The sequence below is a fragment of the Saccostrea cucullata genome, unplaced genomic scaffold (genome assembly GCF_032062105.1).
Source record: "Saccostrea cucullata isolate Sc308-1 unplaced genomic scaffold, CSIRO_AGI_Scuc_v1 ctg724, whole genome shotgun sequence".
In the NCBI taxonomy this organism is placed as follows: Eukaryota; Metazoa; Mollusca; class Bivalvia; order Ostreida; family Ostreidae; genus Saccostrea; species Saccostrea cuccullata.
The window spans coordinates 27,927-46,401 of record NW_026917996.1 but is presented as its reverse complement, the minus strand read 5'-3'; the positions used below and the strand labels follow the sequence as shown (position 1 = coordinate 46,401).

At 31.6% G+C, this 18,475-nt stretch overlaps 1 protein-coding gene and 1 pseudogene across 1 annotated transcript; both read left to right on the top strand.

The window, feature by feature from the left end:
- The first annotated feature begins 1,785 nt into the window (after positions 1–1,785).
- On the top strand, positions 1,786–6,175 carry LOC134283517 (astacin-like). Its single transcript, XM_062766042.1, has 12 exons — positions 1,786–1,855; positions 2,904–2,916; positions 3,040–3,072; positions 3,162–3,208; positions 3,384–3,462; positions 3,824–3,962; positions 4,055–4,230; positions 4,379–4,687; positions 5,013–5,033; positions 5,133–5,270; positions 5,578–5,825; positions 6,056–6,175. The coding sequence occupies exons 1-12, from the start codon at positions 1,799–1,801 to the stop codon at positions 6,137–6,139; spliced, it is 1,344 nt and encodes a 447-aa protein (XP_062622026.1). The 5' UTR covers positions 1,786–1,798; the 3' UTR covers positions 6,140–6,175.
- A 5,299-nt stretch (positions 6,176–11,474) lies between these two features.
- On the top strand, positions 11,475–17,161 carry LOC134283441 (zinc metalloproteinase nas-6-like; annotated as a pseudogene).
- Positions 17,162–18,475: the final 1,314 nt, after the last annotated feature.

The window sequence follows — 18,475 nt, the reverse complement described above, 5'->3', positions numbered from 1 at the left end:
ATTGTATATCTGTTGGTGTACCAGTATGGGAGTCAGGCAGATGGAAAGGGGTTCCACCCCCCGAGACTCTCACCTCTCGTTCATTATGTATATTTGTTTATATAAACTGATGAGCCGTATGGCTTAAAGTTATTGAATAAAGAATTATAAAATGGTATTTGAAATTTTGACTTAAGTCTATTCTCAGTTTATGGTCTTGGGGCCAGGTCTGTCTTTGAAATAATAACCAAACATAAAATTTTATTGAAACAATACAAATTTGGACTTTAAAACCACGAGAAGTGGGATTAGGTGCCAGGGAGGAGTTAGCATCCCGTCGACAGGTCACACCCGTCTTTTGCTATTTCTCACGGTCGGACAAACAGAAAAATTGATGAACAATTCAGTGTGTTTAATGATCTAACAATTTGTATGAAAAACGTCAGTCAGCATTTGTTTAAACGATAGTTTGCATTTGCCAAAAATGTCATTGTATCGCCATGAGAATTCGTAGACCATGCTCTTGCGTATTATATTGAATCAATTTTTTGTTTTATTTTTCCGAAGAGCTACAGTTCTGCAGTTAGCTGTTTAAACCTTGGTCTAAATGTCTAGCATGACGACATCGCCACATATTCTTTGATATAGTTCAAGGTCTACTTTTCAATACATTTCATTGTAATGGAAAAAAAATTGACAAGGCAAAATTTCCATTAGAAATAAGATAAATACAAGAATAATTTATAGTTACTAAAACAGCAAGAAAAAATAAATAAATAAACCAGTACAAGGAAATAACTAATAATAAGTTAAGCAATATTGCAGAATTTTTATGGAGACACCTATAGAACAGTATGGAAACATTATCTCGTCTTTGTAAAAAAAAAAAAATAAATAAAATAAAATCAGGAGATATCTTCCAAAACAAAACTAACATTGCAATGGGAGATCTCTTTAACCAATCTTTATTATTCTTTTGGTATAAATAAATAGTAAAATTCTAAGTTATAACCCCCCCCTCCAAAAAAAAAACCGGAATATATTTTGTTTTTAAAATTCTTCATGTGTTGTGAAATACCGAATGCATGGAGTAAAGATTTTCGCATATATATATATATATATGTACTTGTTTCCCACAAGGAATTTGTGCTTTAATCAACAAAATAAAGTATCGTGAGATTACGTTATATGTCATATGTCAGGAATGGAGATGGGATAAGAATATGAATGTTATAGCTCTATTAAACGTGTACATACGGTTAATTGATATTAGTAAGAATTAAATCTTATTTCATGAAGGAACCAAAATGTTGCACATTGTACCTATTAAAAATAAATCCTTGCAATAAAAAGGTCTAAAAGGTGCTATTCATTATAAAAAAAATATATAGCTGAATACGTAGACTAGCCTTGAAATTATTTTAGATTTATTTATGAAATATTCAACTACTACATGTATTATCTGATTATTTACAGAGACCTTTTTATCGCATCTATCCGACTGTAAAATATTTGGGTATTGAAAAAATATGAAAATCTAAATTTTTCAAAAGTCAGATTAAAGCAATGCATTTATAAATCATGTCTGTGTTTCTTTGTTTTTTCTTTTTTGTATCCGAAATTGCATTCTAAAAAAACTCCAACATGTCTAAATAGCCCCTATGTTAATCTAACCATTAATAATATAGCAAAAATAATCACACACTCAAAAATCATGCATACATCTGCAAAGAGCTCTCATACAATCGGGTTTCCATACAATTGCATATCATTCAAAGTGCACTAAAATTTTTACCACTTGGTCATATCGCACACAAGTATGCAGTTGTCTCTGGTAGCAATCGTGATCACTCTGGTGAACGCCAGGCCCCAACTAGTAAGTGCGTCATGGAAATAATTTAACTTTTATTAAAATTAACATTTCAATAGAAACCGATCTTTGTGTATATTTTTTTAATATTTCACATTAATTTTTACACTTTTTGAAACTGTAAATGGGATAAAGTTATGTTTTGTAAATTTAAAATGATTTCTTTAGCATTTTACAAAGAATATAATAGTTTCATTTTAGCTTATTTTATATGTGTCAAAATATTTACCGATTTATTTTAAACATGTCAAGGAGTTACACTCAAATCACATTCTAAAATTGTTCTTACAATATTATTTACATTTTTTCTTTTCTACAATTTTGATAAAAGACTCAAAACAAATAAAAAGAAACATGTTTAATACTAATAATTTTCCCCCTTACCTACCATTAGCTGCACGAGAGTTATGGTTTAAAATAAAGTCTTTGAAATAACGCTATTAATCCCGTAACGCAAAAAAGGACATTGGATTAATATTTTTTGTGACTTTATAGGGAGATTTCTTAGAATATTGGTCAATGACTACCTTTCACTCCCTAATTTTGACACATTCTGTAGCCAATATGTATATCTTGATGTGCCTCCCAACCATTTATATTTCTCACAGGCAAACATCGCTTGAGGTGAATTTTTAGCAATCTAACAAATAATTTTAATCAAGCGAATTTATCACATGTATAGACAATTAACTATAAAGGGTTGGGAGGTGGATAAAACATAAAGATTAGTTAAATAATTTTACAATTAAGGAGTGAAAGGTATTAATTGACCGATTTCTGGAAAGTGGAGAAATTCTAACGAAAAGTGACAAAGAATCTTGCGCCGTAAATTGCACATTTTCTGCATTACGGGATCTGTAGCGTTATGGTCAAAGACAAATATATAAAACCATAACGCTACAGATCTGCAGCTAACCTACCATTAACTTTTAATTTACGATAAACATATTAAAGATAGGGCTATCACAGGGGCGTTGGGGATGATGATGTATGTATGTGGAAAAAAAATGATTTTACGGTTTCATTTTTTACAAAATGAACTTTTATTTTAAAGGAAGTTCCAGTTGGTAAGTTTTTATTGTCTTCTTTCATATCAATAGACTTTTCATATACAATATATTCCAAATGTTATATAAGTTAAGGAAAAAGCAATAAATGTAAAATAATTATTTTTCTTTTCTACTTCGTAGGCTTTGATCCTGCTTATCCAGAGGAAAATCCAGGTTTGAATTGATTCAATTATATTGTGAATACTTGGAAGAATCCAAATACAAATAAAAACAACATTTTGACATCGTTTATTTCTTTCCAGGCTTGTTTGAGGGTGACATTGAATTACAACCTGAACAAGAATCAAATGTGAGTTTCTTTTAAAATTTCCCGACAACCATAAAGGATATACATGTAAATCTATAGTATGGAATTTGCATTTTGAAGATGAGTTTGAATAGAACATGACTGAATTTTCAAATAGTTCATACTTAACTTTCTCCAATATGTAGACATCCTAAAACCATCAACTTTAATTTTACAGTTAAGAAATGCTATAGGTGACACAAGATACCTGTGGCCCCATGGACTGGTTCACTATACAATCGATGCTCATCATGCAGGTAAAAATGTACTTTATAAAACAAATTTTGATGTGCATTTTTTTGTGGACACAACCATGTAAAGCGGGAAAAGTATGTACTTTACTTGTACCGCATCGTCGTAGGCCACGGGATTGCTTCCAATTTCATTTCCATAATAGCAATGTCTTTCCACAAATTTAATTTAAAAATAAACTTTGTTGTTATGACTACTTTAAATAAAATTTGTGGAAGGGCAGCAAGAACACAAACCAGTGTTTTGCAATCAAGTTTACACCGATGTAACTAAAATACAAGTAGCTAAAATTTCATTTCTCTGTTCCAAAAAATATAACAAAAATTGGATAATATCGCAAGTGATCGTCAATGCATTTATTTTCAGCTATTCCATCACATGTTCAGATATTTAAGTCTGCCATGCAGGAAATCATGGATAAAACCATGGTTAATGGCAAGAAGTGCATCGACTTTCAACCAAGGGGAAGCGAGAGTGCCTATATTCAGTTTTCATATGGATCTGGGTATGGTATACATGTATACATATATTTCAGAATAAATTTTCCACTGGCACTTTAAAGGGAATTTGAACTTACAGATACTTTTCTTCATTAAGATGTCATACACCTGTTGGTTACCATGGCAGACGTTCTGACGTCACATTAGGAACAGGATGTTTAAGGAAAGGAACTGTGATGCATGAAATTTTACACGCTCTCGGTTTCTGGCACGAACAAAGTAGAGCCGACAGAGACAACTACGTCAAAATTCACTTTGACAACATTCAACATGGTAAGAATGCATGAAAGTTCAAGGGTAAAATGAAAAAAATAAAACACTTAGACAGAACACTTGCCGATATCAAAAAGTTTTCGAATTGTTGCCATCTTGCAATGTTTTCCCCTCATATATTTATTTACAAAACTTATTGAAAATTAAGGTCACGAAAGGAACTTCGATAAATACCAGGTGGGACCCAAATTGGACATGTTAAACGAACCTTACGACTATGGATCCGTCATGCACTACAGCGCCTATGCTTTCGCCATCAACAGACGACAAGTTACTATTGAGACTCTGCAGCCAGGCGTGACGATCGGCCAACGTGTTCGATTGAGCGACATTGATGCAAAAGAAATTCAGATTCGTTACGGGTGTATTTCCAGACCAGGGTCACCAGCAGGTAGCGCTGTGACAGGAGCTACTTCCCCTCCCCACGTCACAGTTCATCATGAGACAGCAACACCACGTAAGTTTTGCAAATTGATATTGTATAACAACAAATTTATGTACATTTTAATAAACAATGTAAGATTTTTGAATGATGTCTTGAAGGTATTAAGGCTTCAAATATTTTAGTATTGTGATTTTCTCTGCTGCCATATTAGAATTGTTATTTTTATATAACTATGTTTTCATTAAAAACAATGTTATACATTGTCTTCAAATGTGGTACATGTATTCAAAATAAAGGTATTAAAAGTAAGAAAGTAGGTTTATGATTACTCTTAATGTCTACATGTATACAATCTTCCTGAGCCCATATTTGAACACAATTTCTGCCTCCCTTTCAGATACCTTCCCTTCAAATCAAGGTATGTTTCCATTTTTTTTAACAGTCAGTATGTATCGATAATTCTACTTTTAAAAAATATGTATATTATATTGTTTGCAATTGACTGTTTTCTAAATAGCTTCAACATGCACTTTTGACCATGGAACCTGTGGCTGGACCCAATCCACAACAGATAACCTTGACTGGACAGATGGACACGGACGTACACCTAGTTCAAATACCGGGCCTACTGCCGACCACTACGGAAGCACTTCTGGTAGAAATTTCAGAAATTACATTTTTTTGAATTTAACATTCTAGAACATTTGTCTGTTACAAATACTTTTACAATTTCTAAGTAAAACTGGAGTTACATTCACACATGGAAAAGACGGACCGAGTAGAAGGCGTTTAAAGCCAATATGCCACATCACTGCTTACTTGAATAATACATTCCAGAATTCTAAAAATAAAAAAAGAATTATGCTTGAATATATTATCTTGAGCCCGTTAAGGATATGCAAAGCCTACTTACACTTCAACGTATCTAGAAACTATAGAAATCCTTTTTTGTACCCTGTCAGGACACTACCTATACCTGGAGGCCAGCAGCCATCTTCAGAAAACAGCCAAGTTAGATTCGCCTACGTTCCCGGGTGGACAATACTGCTTTAGTGTTTACTTTCACATGTATGGAGCGCAGACTGGGTATTTACAATTCAACATCATTCAACACGGACATGCGTACACGATGAAGAGATACACAGGTGACCATGGTAACAGGTGGCTTCATATGAGGTTGAGTATCAACGTTCGTGCTTCTTCCTTCCAGGTAAGTCATCCTAGATGTTCCAACATTCTTATGTTAAAATAATAATATGTTTATTTTATGTAAAAAATCATGGTCATGTTTTAAAACTAAAATATGGATATAATATGTTTATTAATCTTATATAACTTTTGCCCAAGTTGTGAAATTTATTTAAAAGAAGCATGGCAATTTGTAGTATTAACTATGATCTTTTGGAAGAACATTTGTCATTCAAATTCGTATTGTTGTAGTTTGAAATCACCGGCCACACTGGAAATGGTTACCATAGTGATATTGCTATTGACGATTTATCAGTAACACCAGGTCATTGTTGAATGTTGTAATAGATGTATTATAATAAAACATTTTATAGGATTCTATTCCCTTTGTTTCATTTACTGAAATTTTACCGGATCGATTTTTAAATGTTCAATGAAAATATAAGCACTACATACTATTTAAATGAAATAATAAAAAAAAAACATGCATTTTACTTAGAAGATGAAACTGAAAAGAATATTTTACCAAAGTAAAATATTTGATGATATTATTCTATACTGTATATAGTGAATATCTTACTTAAAAAATGACATAAAATTAACATTTAAAATTAATTTATATGCAACAATTTCATAATAATTTCCATGATTACTAGTATATAATGTATACCTTTTGGTGAATTATACATAATGATAGGGGTTTATGTAGAACAACATCGAAATAAGGTCAATATTTGATGTCAGAATGATAAGGAAATGTGAAGCGCCCCTTTGTCACGATATTTTCACACTGCACAAGTACACGTATTTATTTTTGGCTTTGATAAGGTGGACGTTGATCTAAAGAACCCCTCCCATCCTAATGTCTGAGTTTTTATTTTTCTTTTCTCCCCCCCCCATCTCCTCTCTCCCCCACTGCCATTCCACCCCCAACTTTTACTATATCTTCTTCCACCATTACAACCCCCTCTCTCTTGATTTGACTGATTTTATTTTCCCTGATTATTAAATCTTAAATCTTGAATAAAAATGGTAAATGATCAATTCATACTATGAAATATTAATAAAATCAAAATAGGCGTTTTAATATTACAATCTTTAACATTTTACTTTGTCAAAAAAGCAAGGGAGAGAATTTAAGAGGTAGGTAATGCTCAGTTCGTATATTTCATAACCTCTTCTGATGAATCGCCAAAAAGCACATTAAGGAAGAATGAAAATAAATCTGCAATACACATACTATGTCTTATCGTATAGACAATATAAGAAGGATATAATATTCATTCAGAAATAAGCTACCATTATAGTTATCGAATAGGTCTGAAGTAACATTTGGATCGAAGTGATGAACTCGTTTAAATGTAAAGACACTGCTAAGAAGAATATAGGAATAAGACTACATGTAATATGGAGTCATGCTGATAAGGACGCAATACAGACACCTCATAACACGAAAGGTCGGGAGCTTACTGATAGCAAGAATATTTGTACTTAGATTCAGTACATCTGACATATATAATATAAACAACACTTTATTTGTATAACATTTGAAACAAAGCTCGATTAACTTCTATACTAATATGTGATATTTTTCATGACTAAAACTAAAAGAATCCTTGGTAAATTTCAATTTAATTAAGTATCGATATAAAAAACAAACCACAGATGTAGATTTGTATGATTATGTAAAGTAAGACAAGATAGTAACTGTCACTGATATACAGCAGACTAATGTTGACATAAAATATTACATCAATTCAATTTTTAAAAAGGTTTTACATTCTACCATAATCAAATGATGAACTTCAAAATGATCACTGACGATGAAATACATGTACATAAAATTTGCAATTACAGATGAAGATGATTATCCAAAGTGTGTGGTATCCTGTCTTTACTTTTAGAATCTATCGTTGGAATTTCTCTTTTTTACCACCTAAAACCGTGTTCTGAAAATATACTTTAAAATAGTCCGAACAACCCTCGGAGCAAGAGGAAATGATTCAAAATCACAACTTAAACGGACATAAAGCGAAAATCTTGTCATGCAACATCAAAACTTAGACTAGCAAGATTAATTGACTTTTCACTGAAAAAAAAAACAAGATATGTACAAATAATGAAAGAAATCGTAACTTAATATTGACAGCCAAAATACTAGTACATTTTTCTAAGAACATTAGGTATAATAACGGTAACTTTTGATTGACAAGCTATTACAGAGTCAAAATATCCGTATTTCCAGGAACAATAAAATAAATGGTAACTTAAGATTAAAAGCTTTTACACAGAAAGATATACATGTACATAGTTTAAGTAATACTTAAATGAAATAGTGGAAAGGAATACAAACTTTATATAATAGAGCCGATTACAGAGGCAAATAATGCGTATTTCGAGGAACACTGAAACTAGAAACACAAAGAAATACAAACTATCATTATACATGTACTAGTATTAAGAGCCCAATACACAAACAAGATAGAAATATTTCTAGAAATTTTAGAGAACCTTTTGTAGAGGTAAGATATGCATCATTTTTTTTTCAAAATAGAATAAAAGTAATTTTTGGTTGAAAACTTATTAAACAACCGATCTTTTGGATGAGACCGTATAAATCGAGGTCCCCTTTCACGATAGTTGCTGTCACAAAAAGATCCCTTCAATGCTGAAGACCATAAGTGCCTATTACAGAATTTGCATCCCTCCAATGGCAAGTGATGGCGTCTCAATATGAGTGAAAAAATAAGGGGACGTTAAACAAACAAAGCGAACCCTTTTTCACAAACTGGAGGTGAAAAAAGAATTGGAAAGATTACATGAGCATGATCAATATCGTCTTTAATTTTAAGCCTTATTATTATAGCTAAACTGTAGACCTTCATTTTAAATTTACCCTCTGTAAATCCGACTAATTTCTTATATTTATAGTTCACTTTCTAAGGATGAAATTCTTCAAAATCACATTAACATTCTAGTCAACCAAGATGAATTCGATCTATACTACCTATACTGGATTCCTAACTTCATAAAATCTTGACAAACAAATATACATTGCCGGGTCTAGCCTTATCTTTACTTTTTACAAAATATCAAATGCTGTGTAGGAGAAAATTCAGACTTACTATGCTAAATTACAAATGAGCTATAGGCTTCATTATATAATAGACAACTGCTTCGTCAGCAAAAATTGAACTCGGAAATTTTCATATCTTGTATTTGATCATCAACAAAAAACCTTTTTAAAATACTCTAAATCTACACAAAAATACTCTGGAGTTTATATTTAAAGGGTGCTGGTATTCCACATGAACAGTGTAGTCTTTCGAAACCGATTTTAGCAATATATGTGTTCTTTCATAAGCTGACTCAATGTGTATACATGTATATTCATATGAAGCAAAATTTCTTCAAATACGTCTTCGTGAGAAGAAAACACTGGGTATGGTCATCAATTCGACATTCTGATATAAAGATGACGTTTTGTCAATTTACAATAGTTTTATCAATTCATAGGTCACTTCTATAAATATCCCAGTGAAATTGAAATAAAAGACATTGTAGAGTCTGCCCCATTAGTTTCATACTTCGATGTTTACTGACTCTCAACGATAAGGACCAGCTAACAACTAATTAAAATTGTAAACAAACACAATTTATTTTGATTTCCGATTTTAGTAATAGGCTACATAGACAGAAAGGTTGTAAAACATTGGCAACATTTTGAAGTCCATACTCCTCTACGAAATGTAAAATTTTATGAATACATGAAAATTTACATTAGATAATCTCAAAAAAGTTAACTGTTCACAGTAAGAGAGTCAAAACTGTATATAACGATGTCTCACAAACTACATAAAAAGTTGAACACGGTATGCATATTCAGTTCTTAATCGTTTTTCTATTCTGTACTTTTAGTTTAAAATCGAATTGACAGCAAACATAAAAAAAACAACCTAAGCAATACATTACCTTCATTTAAAAAAGCGTAATGATATGATTAGCACATGAAATATATGGAGGTAACGAACAGAATTCAAGATCAAAATTCCATAAAACAACACAAAATAGGAGCAGAAAAAACACGGACCTCCAAAAAATCAAAAGTGGGATCAGGTGCCATGGAGGAGTGAGCATCCCCTGAGCAGAGACTAAAAGTGGAGTGGCTTAAATAACAAACAGCAAATTTTATCAACAATCACAATGAAACGTTTCACTGAAAAAGGCCATTGGAAAATGCACATTAGAAATAGTTACTATTACAGTTGACTATGTACATTGCCATCTAGCGTCCAAAAAGAACTTTTATTTGGAAAGGAACAAACAAGTTGCAAATAAACAATATATTTTGATGAAACATATAATTTATGTCCTTTTCTCGTTTTAAAATTGCACACATTGGTACCAGTTATTTGTAGGAAGAGTAATGTCAAAATAAATATAAAAAATAATTAATTTATCGAAATAATTGGATCTTACTACATAGAAAAACATAGTAAAACCATGGTCGCATTTTTTAATCACTGTCTACTAAGAATCGTAAAGTCTCTGAAAGCGTAAACCTTTGATACTTCCAAATATGTTACAACGTCCACATTCAGAGTCACAGTTTTCAAACGTTGTACATTCCAAAAAACCCTCTAACTACAGAAAAGGTGTAAGACAGTAAAAATATTCTGTGCATAATCGTCCTTATTTTCTTGACCTGCCGTGTAAACCTGAAATCGAAAACTAACAGGTTCACCAACATCAGCAAACAACCTAAGCAAATATAATATTTTACCTACATGTATACATCTACATGGGATGATTTCTTGTACTCTTATGGTACATATACGAACATAAACTTTACCATGAAGTGTACTTAGTTGACCAATTCATGGTGACGTTATTCTTAATATACTGTGACAGGTTTCTACGTGTTTGGTAACAACACAGCAAAGTATGTGACTATAGCTAAAAAGATTTTGTACTTGTATGGAAACTCATACAGAGCAATATGATTTTATATGGACTTTTACAAAAACCAAATTTAAAATGACATTATTATCTAATTGCATACCAGATTTTTTGCTCGTACTTTGGACATAACAATGAACAATTAAAAAGAGAGATAAACTCGTAACAATGGACTCAGAAGGCTTCATGAAAGACCTGAAAAAGGGCAACGCATGTTTTGTGACGAATTTATTCCATAAATTATTGTATCGATTGTATTTTAATTTTACTGACATTAAAAGAATATTTTAACAATGCATAACGCGTTTATTTTCTATAGCTTAAAGTTTTCCATGATACACTAGTATCTTAATGCAAGAAGGGGCAAATCATTTTGTTTTGTTTTCTGGACAGCCTTAAAAACTATCTTCTCTAAAATGCTTCATCAAAGTCAAAACACTGTTTCTTTAGTGTAAAGTTATGTTTGGATGTCATAGAATAAATATATAAAATCGATTTTAAACAAACTTGTAAAATTTATGTTTCCAGTTTTTCTTTTATTTGTTCACGCAAATTCACATAAAGAAAACAATTTATGCATTTCATTGTTTTTGAAATATGATGCAATGCTTTTCAATCAGCAAACAACATATTTACAGATGACTCTGTAAGTCCTCCATAATCCTCACTCAATTATAAGCCCTTCTGACCTGGCAAGATTTCACTAGTTGATCTCAAATAACACCAGGATGAAGTTGTGGCTTATAGGGTTCTTTGTTACGTTAGTTGTGGCCAGGCCAAAACAGGCTAGTACTTCTTTGTCACCATCACTTATTAACCAATATACAACTAAAAAAAGCTTAACATTATAAATACATGTATTTTTTTTCTAAGAATTGTAAATATTATCCGCGCAACTATTACTATTGTAAACAATATATAAAACAGATATCCTTATATAAAAATACAATTCTTATTAAAATAATGAACGTCACCACTCTGTCTTCTAGGAAGTACCAGATGGTAAGTTCGACTCATTTTCTTTTAAACATTTTTTCTCCTAATCCGAAATTTACTTGTAAATTATATTTTATATATTTTTAGAAGAAAACAATACTCTGTCTATGTACTAGCAGTATTTTATGATAATGAATTATGTTTTTCTTTAAATTAGGATTTGATCCAGCTTATCCTGAGGAGAATCCTGGTAAAAAGTGTTCTTTATCTAATTAATTTAGTAATAAATGAAATTGTATAAACTTATTTATTCATTCTTATTCCTTTAATTTAGCTATATTGTTTAAAATCGCATTTTTAAAAGTATATTTATTCTAATTCCTACATGGTAAAACTATGATATCGATCCTTATTTTCAGGTTTATTCGAAGGAGATATGGAGCTGATGCCTGAACAAGAATCAAATGTATGAAATGTTTAAATTATTGTCAATAACAATATTGAATGCATATGCATTGGCTAATATTTTGAATAATCCTGTAAGAATATAATTATTTTTCAAAATATCTTGTTTAGAAAATGTGCTCTATTTTCAGCTAAGAAACGCTATAGGAGATACGAGATATCTTTGGCCACATGGTCTTGTTCACTATACTATCGATAGCCATCATGCAGGTATGACCTGGTCACTCTCTGCCTTATAAAGACTTCGGTTCCTAGCTTTATCTTTAAAAGATCGGACATTGAACCTGGATTTGGAATCATGAAAGACAATTCAAGAAAACTTTTGTTTCTTAACCGATTTATCCGTGAAAGATAAATATACCGCTGCTGGGAGTGATCCCTAACAAAAATTTACCAAAGTAGACTAATTTTAGTTAACTTTAGTAAATAGTTTGACACTTTGGTATACTATGAAATTTAGACTATTGTTTTAGATTTAATGTTTAAATTTTTTTTTATTCAATACAAACACTGTTAAATTGGCAAATAATAATATGTATATATTGAAGTAATACTTCTATTCTTTAAAAACACATACTAGTATATGCATGTATGAACTATAGAACAAATGCGCATATATGAACAACAGAAAAAATATAAACAAACATAAAATATAACACACTGATATCCATAGAAAAATAATTTCATTCACTATAATGAAATCTTTGATTTACTATCAAGTGTAGACAAAATACTTTCATTTTCCCAATATAAACATCTTTAATTTTGTAATCTTTTTTAAAAGCAAACAAGGGAAACAAAATATTTGAAAGATTTTGACATAACCAAATAGACATAGCCAATGGCGGTCTACACAATTTATACACTCAGTTTCAAATACTAGTATACGAAATAAGTTCCGTCTAATTTTTTTTATTACACGCTTGTCTTCATTTGCCTAAAGTTATCAACTGTTTTCTTGAATTCTCAGCAATTCCATCACACGTCCAGCTCTTCAAAGACGCAATGCAGGAAATCATGGATAAAACCATGGTAAATGGCAAGAAGTGCATCGACTTCAAACCAAGAACAAGTGAAGCCGCCTATATCCAATTCACATATGGATCGGGGTAAAAAATTCATTTCAAAAACTCCTTATCCCATGTTATTTTGCAGTTTTATTGATATCTTAAATCTGCAAAAAGAAAAAAGCATTTTATATTCATCTTGAAATTTCTTTAGCTGTCATACACCTGTTGGTTACCATGGCAGACGTGCTGACGTCACATTAGGAACAGGATGTTTGAGGAAAGGAACTGTGATGCATGAAATTTTACATGCTCTCGGTTTCTGGCACGAACAAAGTAGAGCCGACAGAGACAACTACGTCAAAATTCACTTTGAAAACATTCAACATGGTGGGAATCAATTCTTTCAAGTAGTTAAAATATGTATTCAGAAATGTTTTTATCATTCAGAATTGAGTTTTCGAGTGCTTTATATTGATATTAAAGAAAACATTTGTGTTTGATATATTTAGGACATGAAAGAAACTTTGATAAATACCAGGTTGGACCTCAAATGGACATGTTAAACGAACCTTACGACTATGGATCCGTCATGCACTACAGTGCCTATGCTTTCGCCGTCAACAGACGACAAGTTACTATTGAGACTCTGCAGCCTGGTGTGACGATCGGTCAACGTGTTCGATTGAGCGACATTGATGCCAAAGAAATTCAGATTCGTTACGGGTGTATTCCCAGACCAGGGTCACCACCAGGTGGCGCTGTGACAGGAGCTACCTCTGCTCCTCAAGTGACAGTCCATCATCAGACCGTCACCCCACGTTAGTCTCCTCAGTACTCTACTTCTCGGTGTACATATTGAATATAATATTCATAATATATTATTATAATATGTATATTTGCAAAAAGTGAAATTTAATGTAGAATCTTGATAAATCTACCTCCCATCAAAGTTTCAGGAAGTACAGTATTTGCATAGTTTGCATCACTATTTTTTAACACTCATTTTCAAATTGTTTATTCGATGCATAGAGTATTCTTCACTATCCCAAGGAAAGTGTAAAGCATTTCTTGTTTGGGTGCAATATCAAGAAGCCCATATTTCTTTTGGAATTTTACAAAAATGATTCGTTAATATATACATTTAGACATTTTAACTAAATGATTCATGTAGATATTATCTTTTTATTTTACTTATGTGTCGATTCTGTCTGTTGTGCATGGTCCTATTTTTCTCTTTTAGATACATTCCCATCCAATGGAGGTATGTGTTAAAATTTATTGATCAACTGATACATGAAAGAGAGAGAGAGAGTCGTTTTGTTATATTAAACCCTGCCTAGTGACAATTCGACGATCTTAAACGTCACTGTAATATTGCGCTTAAGTTTTTGATAAACGTTTGATATTGACTTATTCATTTCTTCCCTAGAAATCCCCAAGGGTATACTTATCATATATTTCTGATCTTGAGTGTCAGGTTTTTCTTTTCTTTAATATTTAGTTATTCAATTTGATGTCACATATCTAGAAATCTATGTTTTCACAGGAATGTTTTTAAGCAACAAAATTAAAAAAAATATTCTGATAAAAATACATTTTTAGCAAGTCCTTGAAAGAAATATTTTATATATAGGCCTACTATAAAAATTTAGAGTAAAAATGACTACTTGGATGTCCTTTTGAATGTTTCTCGACGTCTCCTTATATAAGTGAAAAATTCTCAAATAGAAGGTAAAAGAACAATTAATCAATCAACCTAATGCACATTCACAGCTGCTACATGTACTTTCGACCATGGAACTTGTGGATGGACCCAGTCCACAACAGATACCCTTAACTGGACAGACGGACACGGCCGCACACCTAGTGGTAGTACGGGGCCCTCCACTGACCACTACGGAAGTACCTCAGGTGAATCTTTCTCTACTTCTTTTAGTATTTTATGCTATAAAGAGGACAAAAGAAGAATCTAGTATACATGATATATGTGACAATATCAAGTGTGCAGTTATGTTGAGACTGAATGCAAACACCTTGTTAGTTAAAAATCATATCCCGTCATAATAATGAAAAGCCTTTTCCTTGATTAACGGTGGGTTTTTTTTGGATGAAATAAATATTTTTAATGTTGAAATTCATCTCCTTTTTAGGATCCTTAATTTATCTTTCAAATCTTTAAAATTCTCCAACTTTCGGGGTATTTGCCTTTGGCCCCATCCACGACTTTGCTTTGGTACTCTAGACGGAATGCAAAACCTTTTTATGTTCTTCCGTTGTACGTTTGAATCGTTTTGTTTTCCTTAGCCTTTTTGAAAAGGAAAAAAATTGTAGACCAGGTTCTGTTGAAAGATGTGACAGTGAAATGAATAGCCATGTATCTTCATCAATCTGATTCATATTCTTGTGCATGTATGCAATGTTTGTTTGTTTGTTTGTCTATTTCTTATTATATCTTACTATTTCTTATTATATTTAGGACATTACCTATATATGGAGGCCTCTGGCCATTATCAGAAAACAGCAAAATTAGATTCGCCATCTTACCCAGCTGGCCAGTACTGCTTCAGCGCTTACTTCCACATGTATGGACAACAGACCGGGTACCTGTCATTCAACCTTATTCAACACGGTCACACATACCACATGAAGAGGTATACTGGTGACCATGGCAACAGGTGGCTTCATCTTAGACTCAGTGTTAATATCCACGCTACCTTCCAGGTAAAAATATTTTAAATGGTTTCCCCTCCCAAAAGGAATATCTTTATGTCTAAAAGTCTGAGTTTCTTCTTTTTGAAAATGTTTACCGATGCTGTTGCATTAATATTGAAATGAGGAGGGGGTCATTTGCAGTCTTAGTAATAGCTGTTCTCCAAAAACCAATTACAATAATAATAGTTATCGAAAGTATATTTAGACTCGTAATCAAAATAGATTGAAATTGATTATCAGGGATATTGCATAATTTGTGTTGATAACATTGATACAAAAATTTTTTTTCCAAAATATCATGTCACAAGTTTAGAAAAAAAAGATAATTCTTTGATTTTTTTCTCCTAGGAATTGGAAAATGAAATAGATTTGTAAAAAATAATAGTAACATTAAACAAAAAACACATGTAGACAAATCACACTCAGTAAAGGTTTACAGGTGAAAACAAATTTCAGAATATGTTATCTTGGTGCTCAAAGTGTAATATAAATTTAAAATATAAAAAAAATATATATAAATATTAAAAAGTATAACAAGCCAGGTGAATTTTATTAGGAAAAGCAAAATGGTAGAAGTCAGCCTATGTGATATTGCTTATTTTTTGTCATTTTGTTTTTCCTCATAAAATTCACCTGGCTTGGTATATTTTTCTAAAGTTTATTTTACACTTTTAGCACCAATGTAACATATTCTGCAACACGTTTTCACCTGAAACCTTACTGAGTGTGATTTGTCTATATTTTTTTAAAATAGAAATATTACTAATATTTTCCAAGTCTATTTCATTTTGCAGTTCTAATTTTGCTATACTTTATCCTGACTTGATATAAAAGTCATCCAAATAAAAAATGTGTTTGTATCATCTGTCCTTAATGCCTTTATACCTTTTGAAGATTACCATTGTGAAGACAAATACGGCAGTAATCTTTAATACCAAAAGACAGAAAAATATATATATCAAGACATTTATTTCTACACATAAATTATTCCATTTTTAATCGAAAAAAAATTTGCCTATGATAGACAGAATAATACAATCAAATTGATTTTATGTAAGGTGTCATTACATTCTCACATTGATAAGCTTTAAAAGGGGTTTAGTTTGAATCAAATTGATATTCTAGTAAAAATTATATATAATTGTCGTTGAATTGCAGTTTGAGATTGAAGGACATACCGGAAGTGGTTACCATAGTGACATAGCTATTGATGATCTGGCCGTTACACCCGGCCACTGTTAGAAGTTATTATGTATATTAAAATATTCTATGTTGGTGGTTTAATAATGTATATTTTATTTTATAAAAGGCATAACAGATAAACATAAAATGATCAATTGTTTTACACCCTTTGTAAGGAAGAACTTTGACCCTTGCTAAAAAAATTACCCAAAGGTTCATTTTAAACGTTGAATATTGAGGAAAGAAAATGAATATCTTTTTCATGGACGCACTGCATGTTTCAAATATGAAATATATAGAGATAAAGAGCAGTATTCAAGCTCAAAAGTCGATTTAAATAGGAACAGAGCAAACAAGGATCTCTTAAACTCTTAAGGTGGGATCATGTGCAATGGATCTGTGAGCTTCCCCTCTTTTTATTCATGTCTGATTCTTTTTAAAAAAGGAAATACTCAGTACGTGTTTCCATTGGACGGGTCATTCTTTAGCTATGAAGTGTAGCTATCAATATCTAAATTTTGAGGAACTCTTAATAAATCTAAATTAGCAACCTTTTGAAAAAAAGGAAACATTCTCTTTTGTCTCGTCTGATCGACAAACATTGTACTTCGAGATCACTTTATTTTTAAACACATTTAACATCTTATTTGATCATTGACTTTCGGAATTAAACTTGTTCCCTAGTTCTAAGATAGCTATATCAAACATACCTGCAAGTCTTTAAATTGTAGGGATATAGCAGAATATGTCCTTGTAATTCAAGTTCATAGTTTGTTTATCGTACATAAATGATATGTTTTGTTAAATAAGAGCATATAACCCTCGAATCTCTGTATCCTTACATTGACTAGAACTGAAACGAATAACACATCCCCTTAAAGACTTGAGGACTGACGTTATTTTCCTTAAATATCTGTTTTTGTTTCTCATGGTATCAGACAAAAGAATTAATGATGCTGTAATATATGATTTCTGAACTGTTAACATTGAAAATGATTGTATCGGTATAAAAAATATATTTTTGAATCAAAAGCTTGATATCCAATGCCAAAGATTTTTCACTTAAATTATATAGGAAATACCAACAGCTGGAAAAGTTGTACTTATAAAAAAGTTATTTATCAAGAAAACAATCGCGAAAAACGATTGCAAAGATTCAAAAAAAGCCATTCTTCGAAAACTAGTAGGTCAGTTGCTTTATTCATCAGGGTCAGTAGGTTTTCTTTTATTACAAGAGAACATCCCATCCCGCGCTTTAGATTACACACATTTTGCTTGAGGTAAATTAGATTACTTGTAAAATAGCATTGTCTTGATTCGCACCACTGAAAAGGTTTTGACTTCGGGTAAAAGATTTCGACTTTACATTCACAAGCACGCGTGGTTGAACTGGAAAATTGTAGAGGTA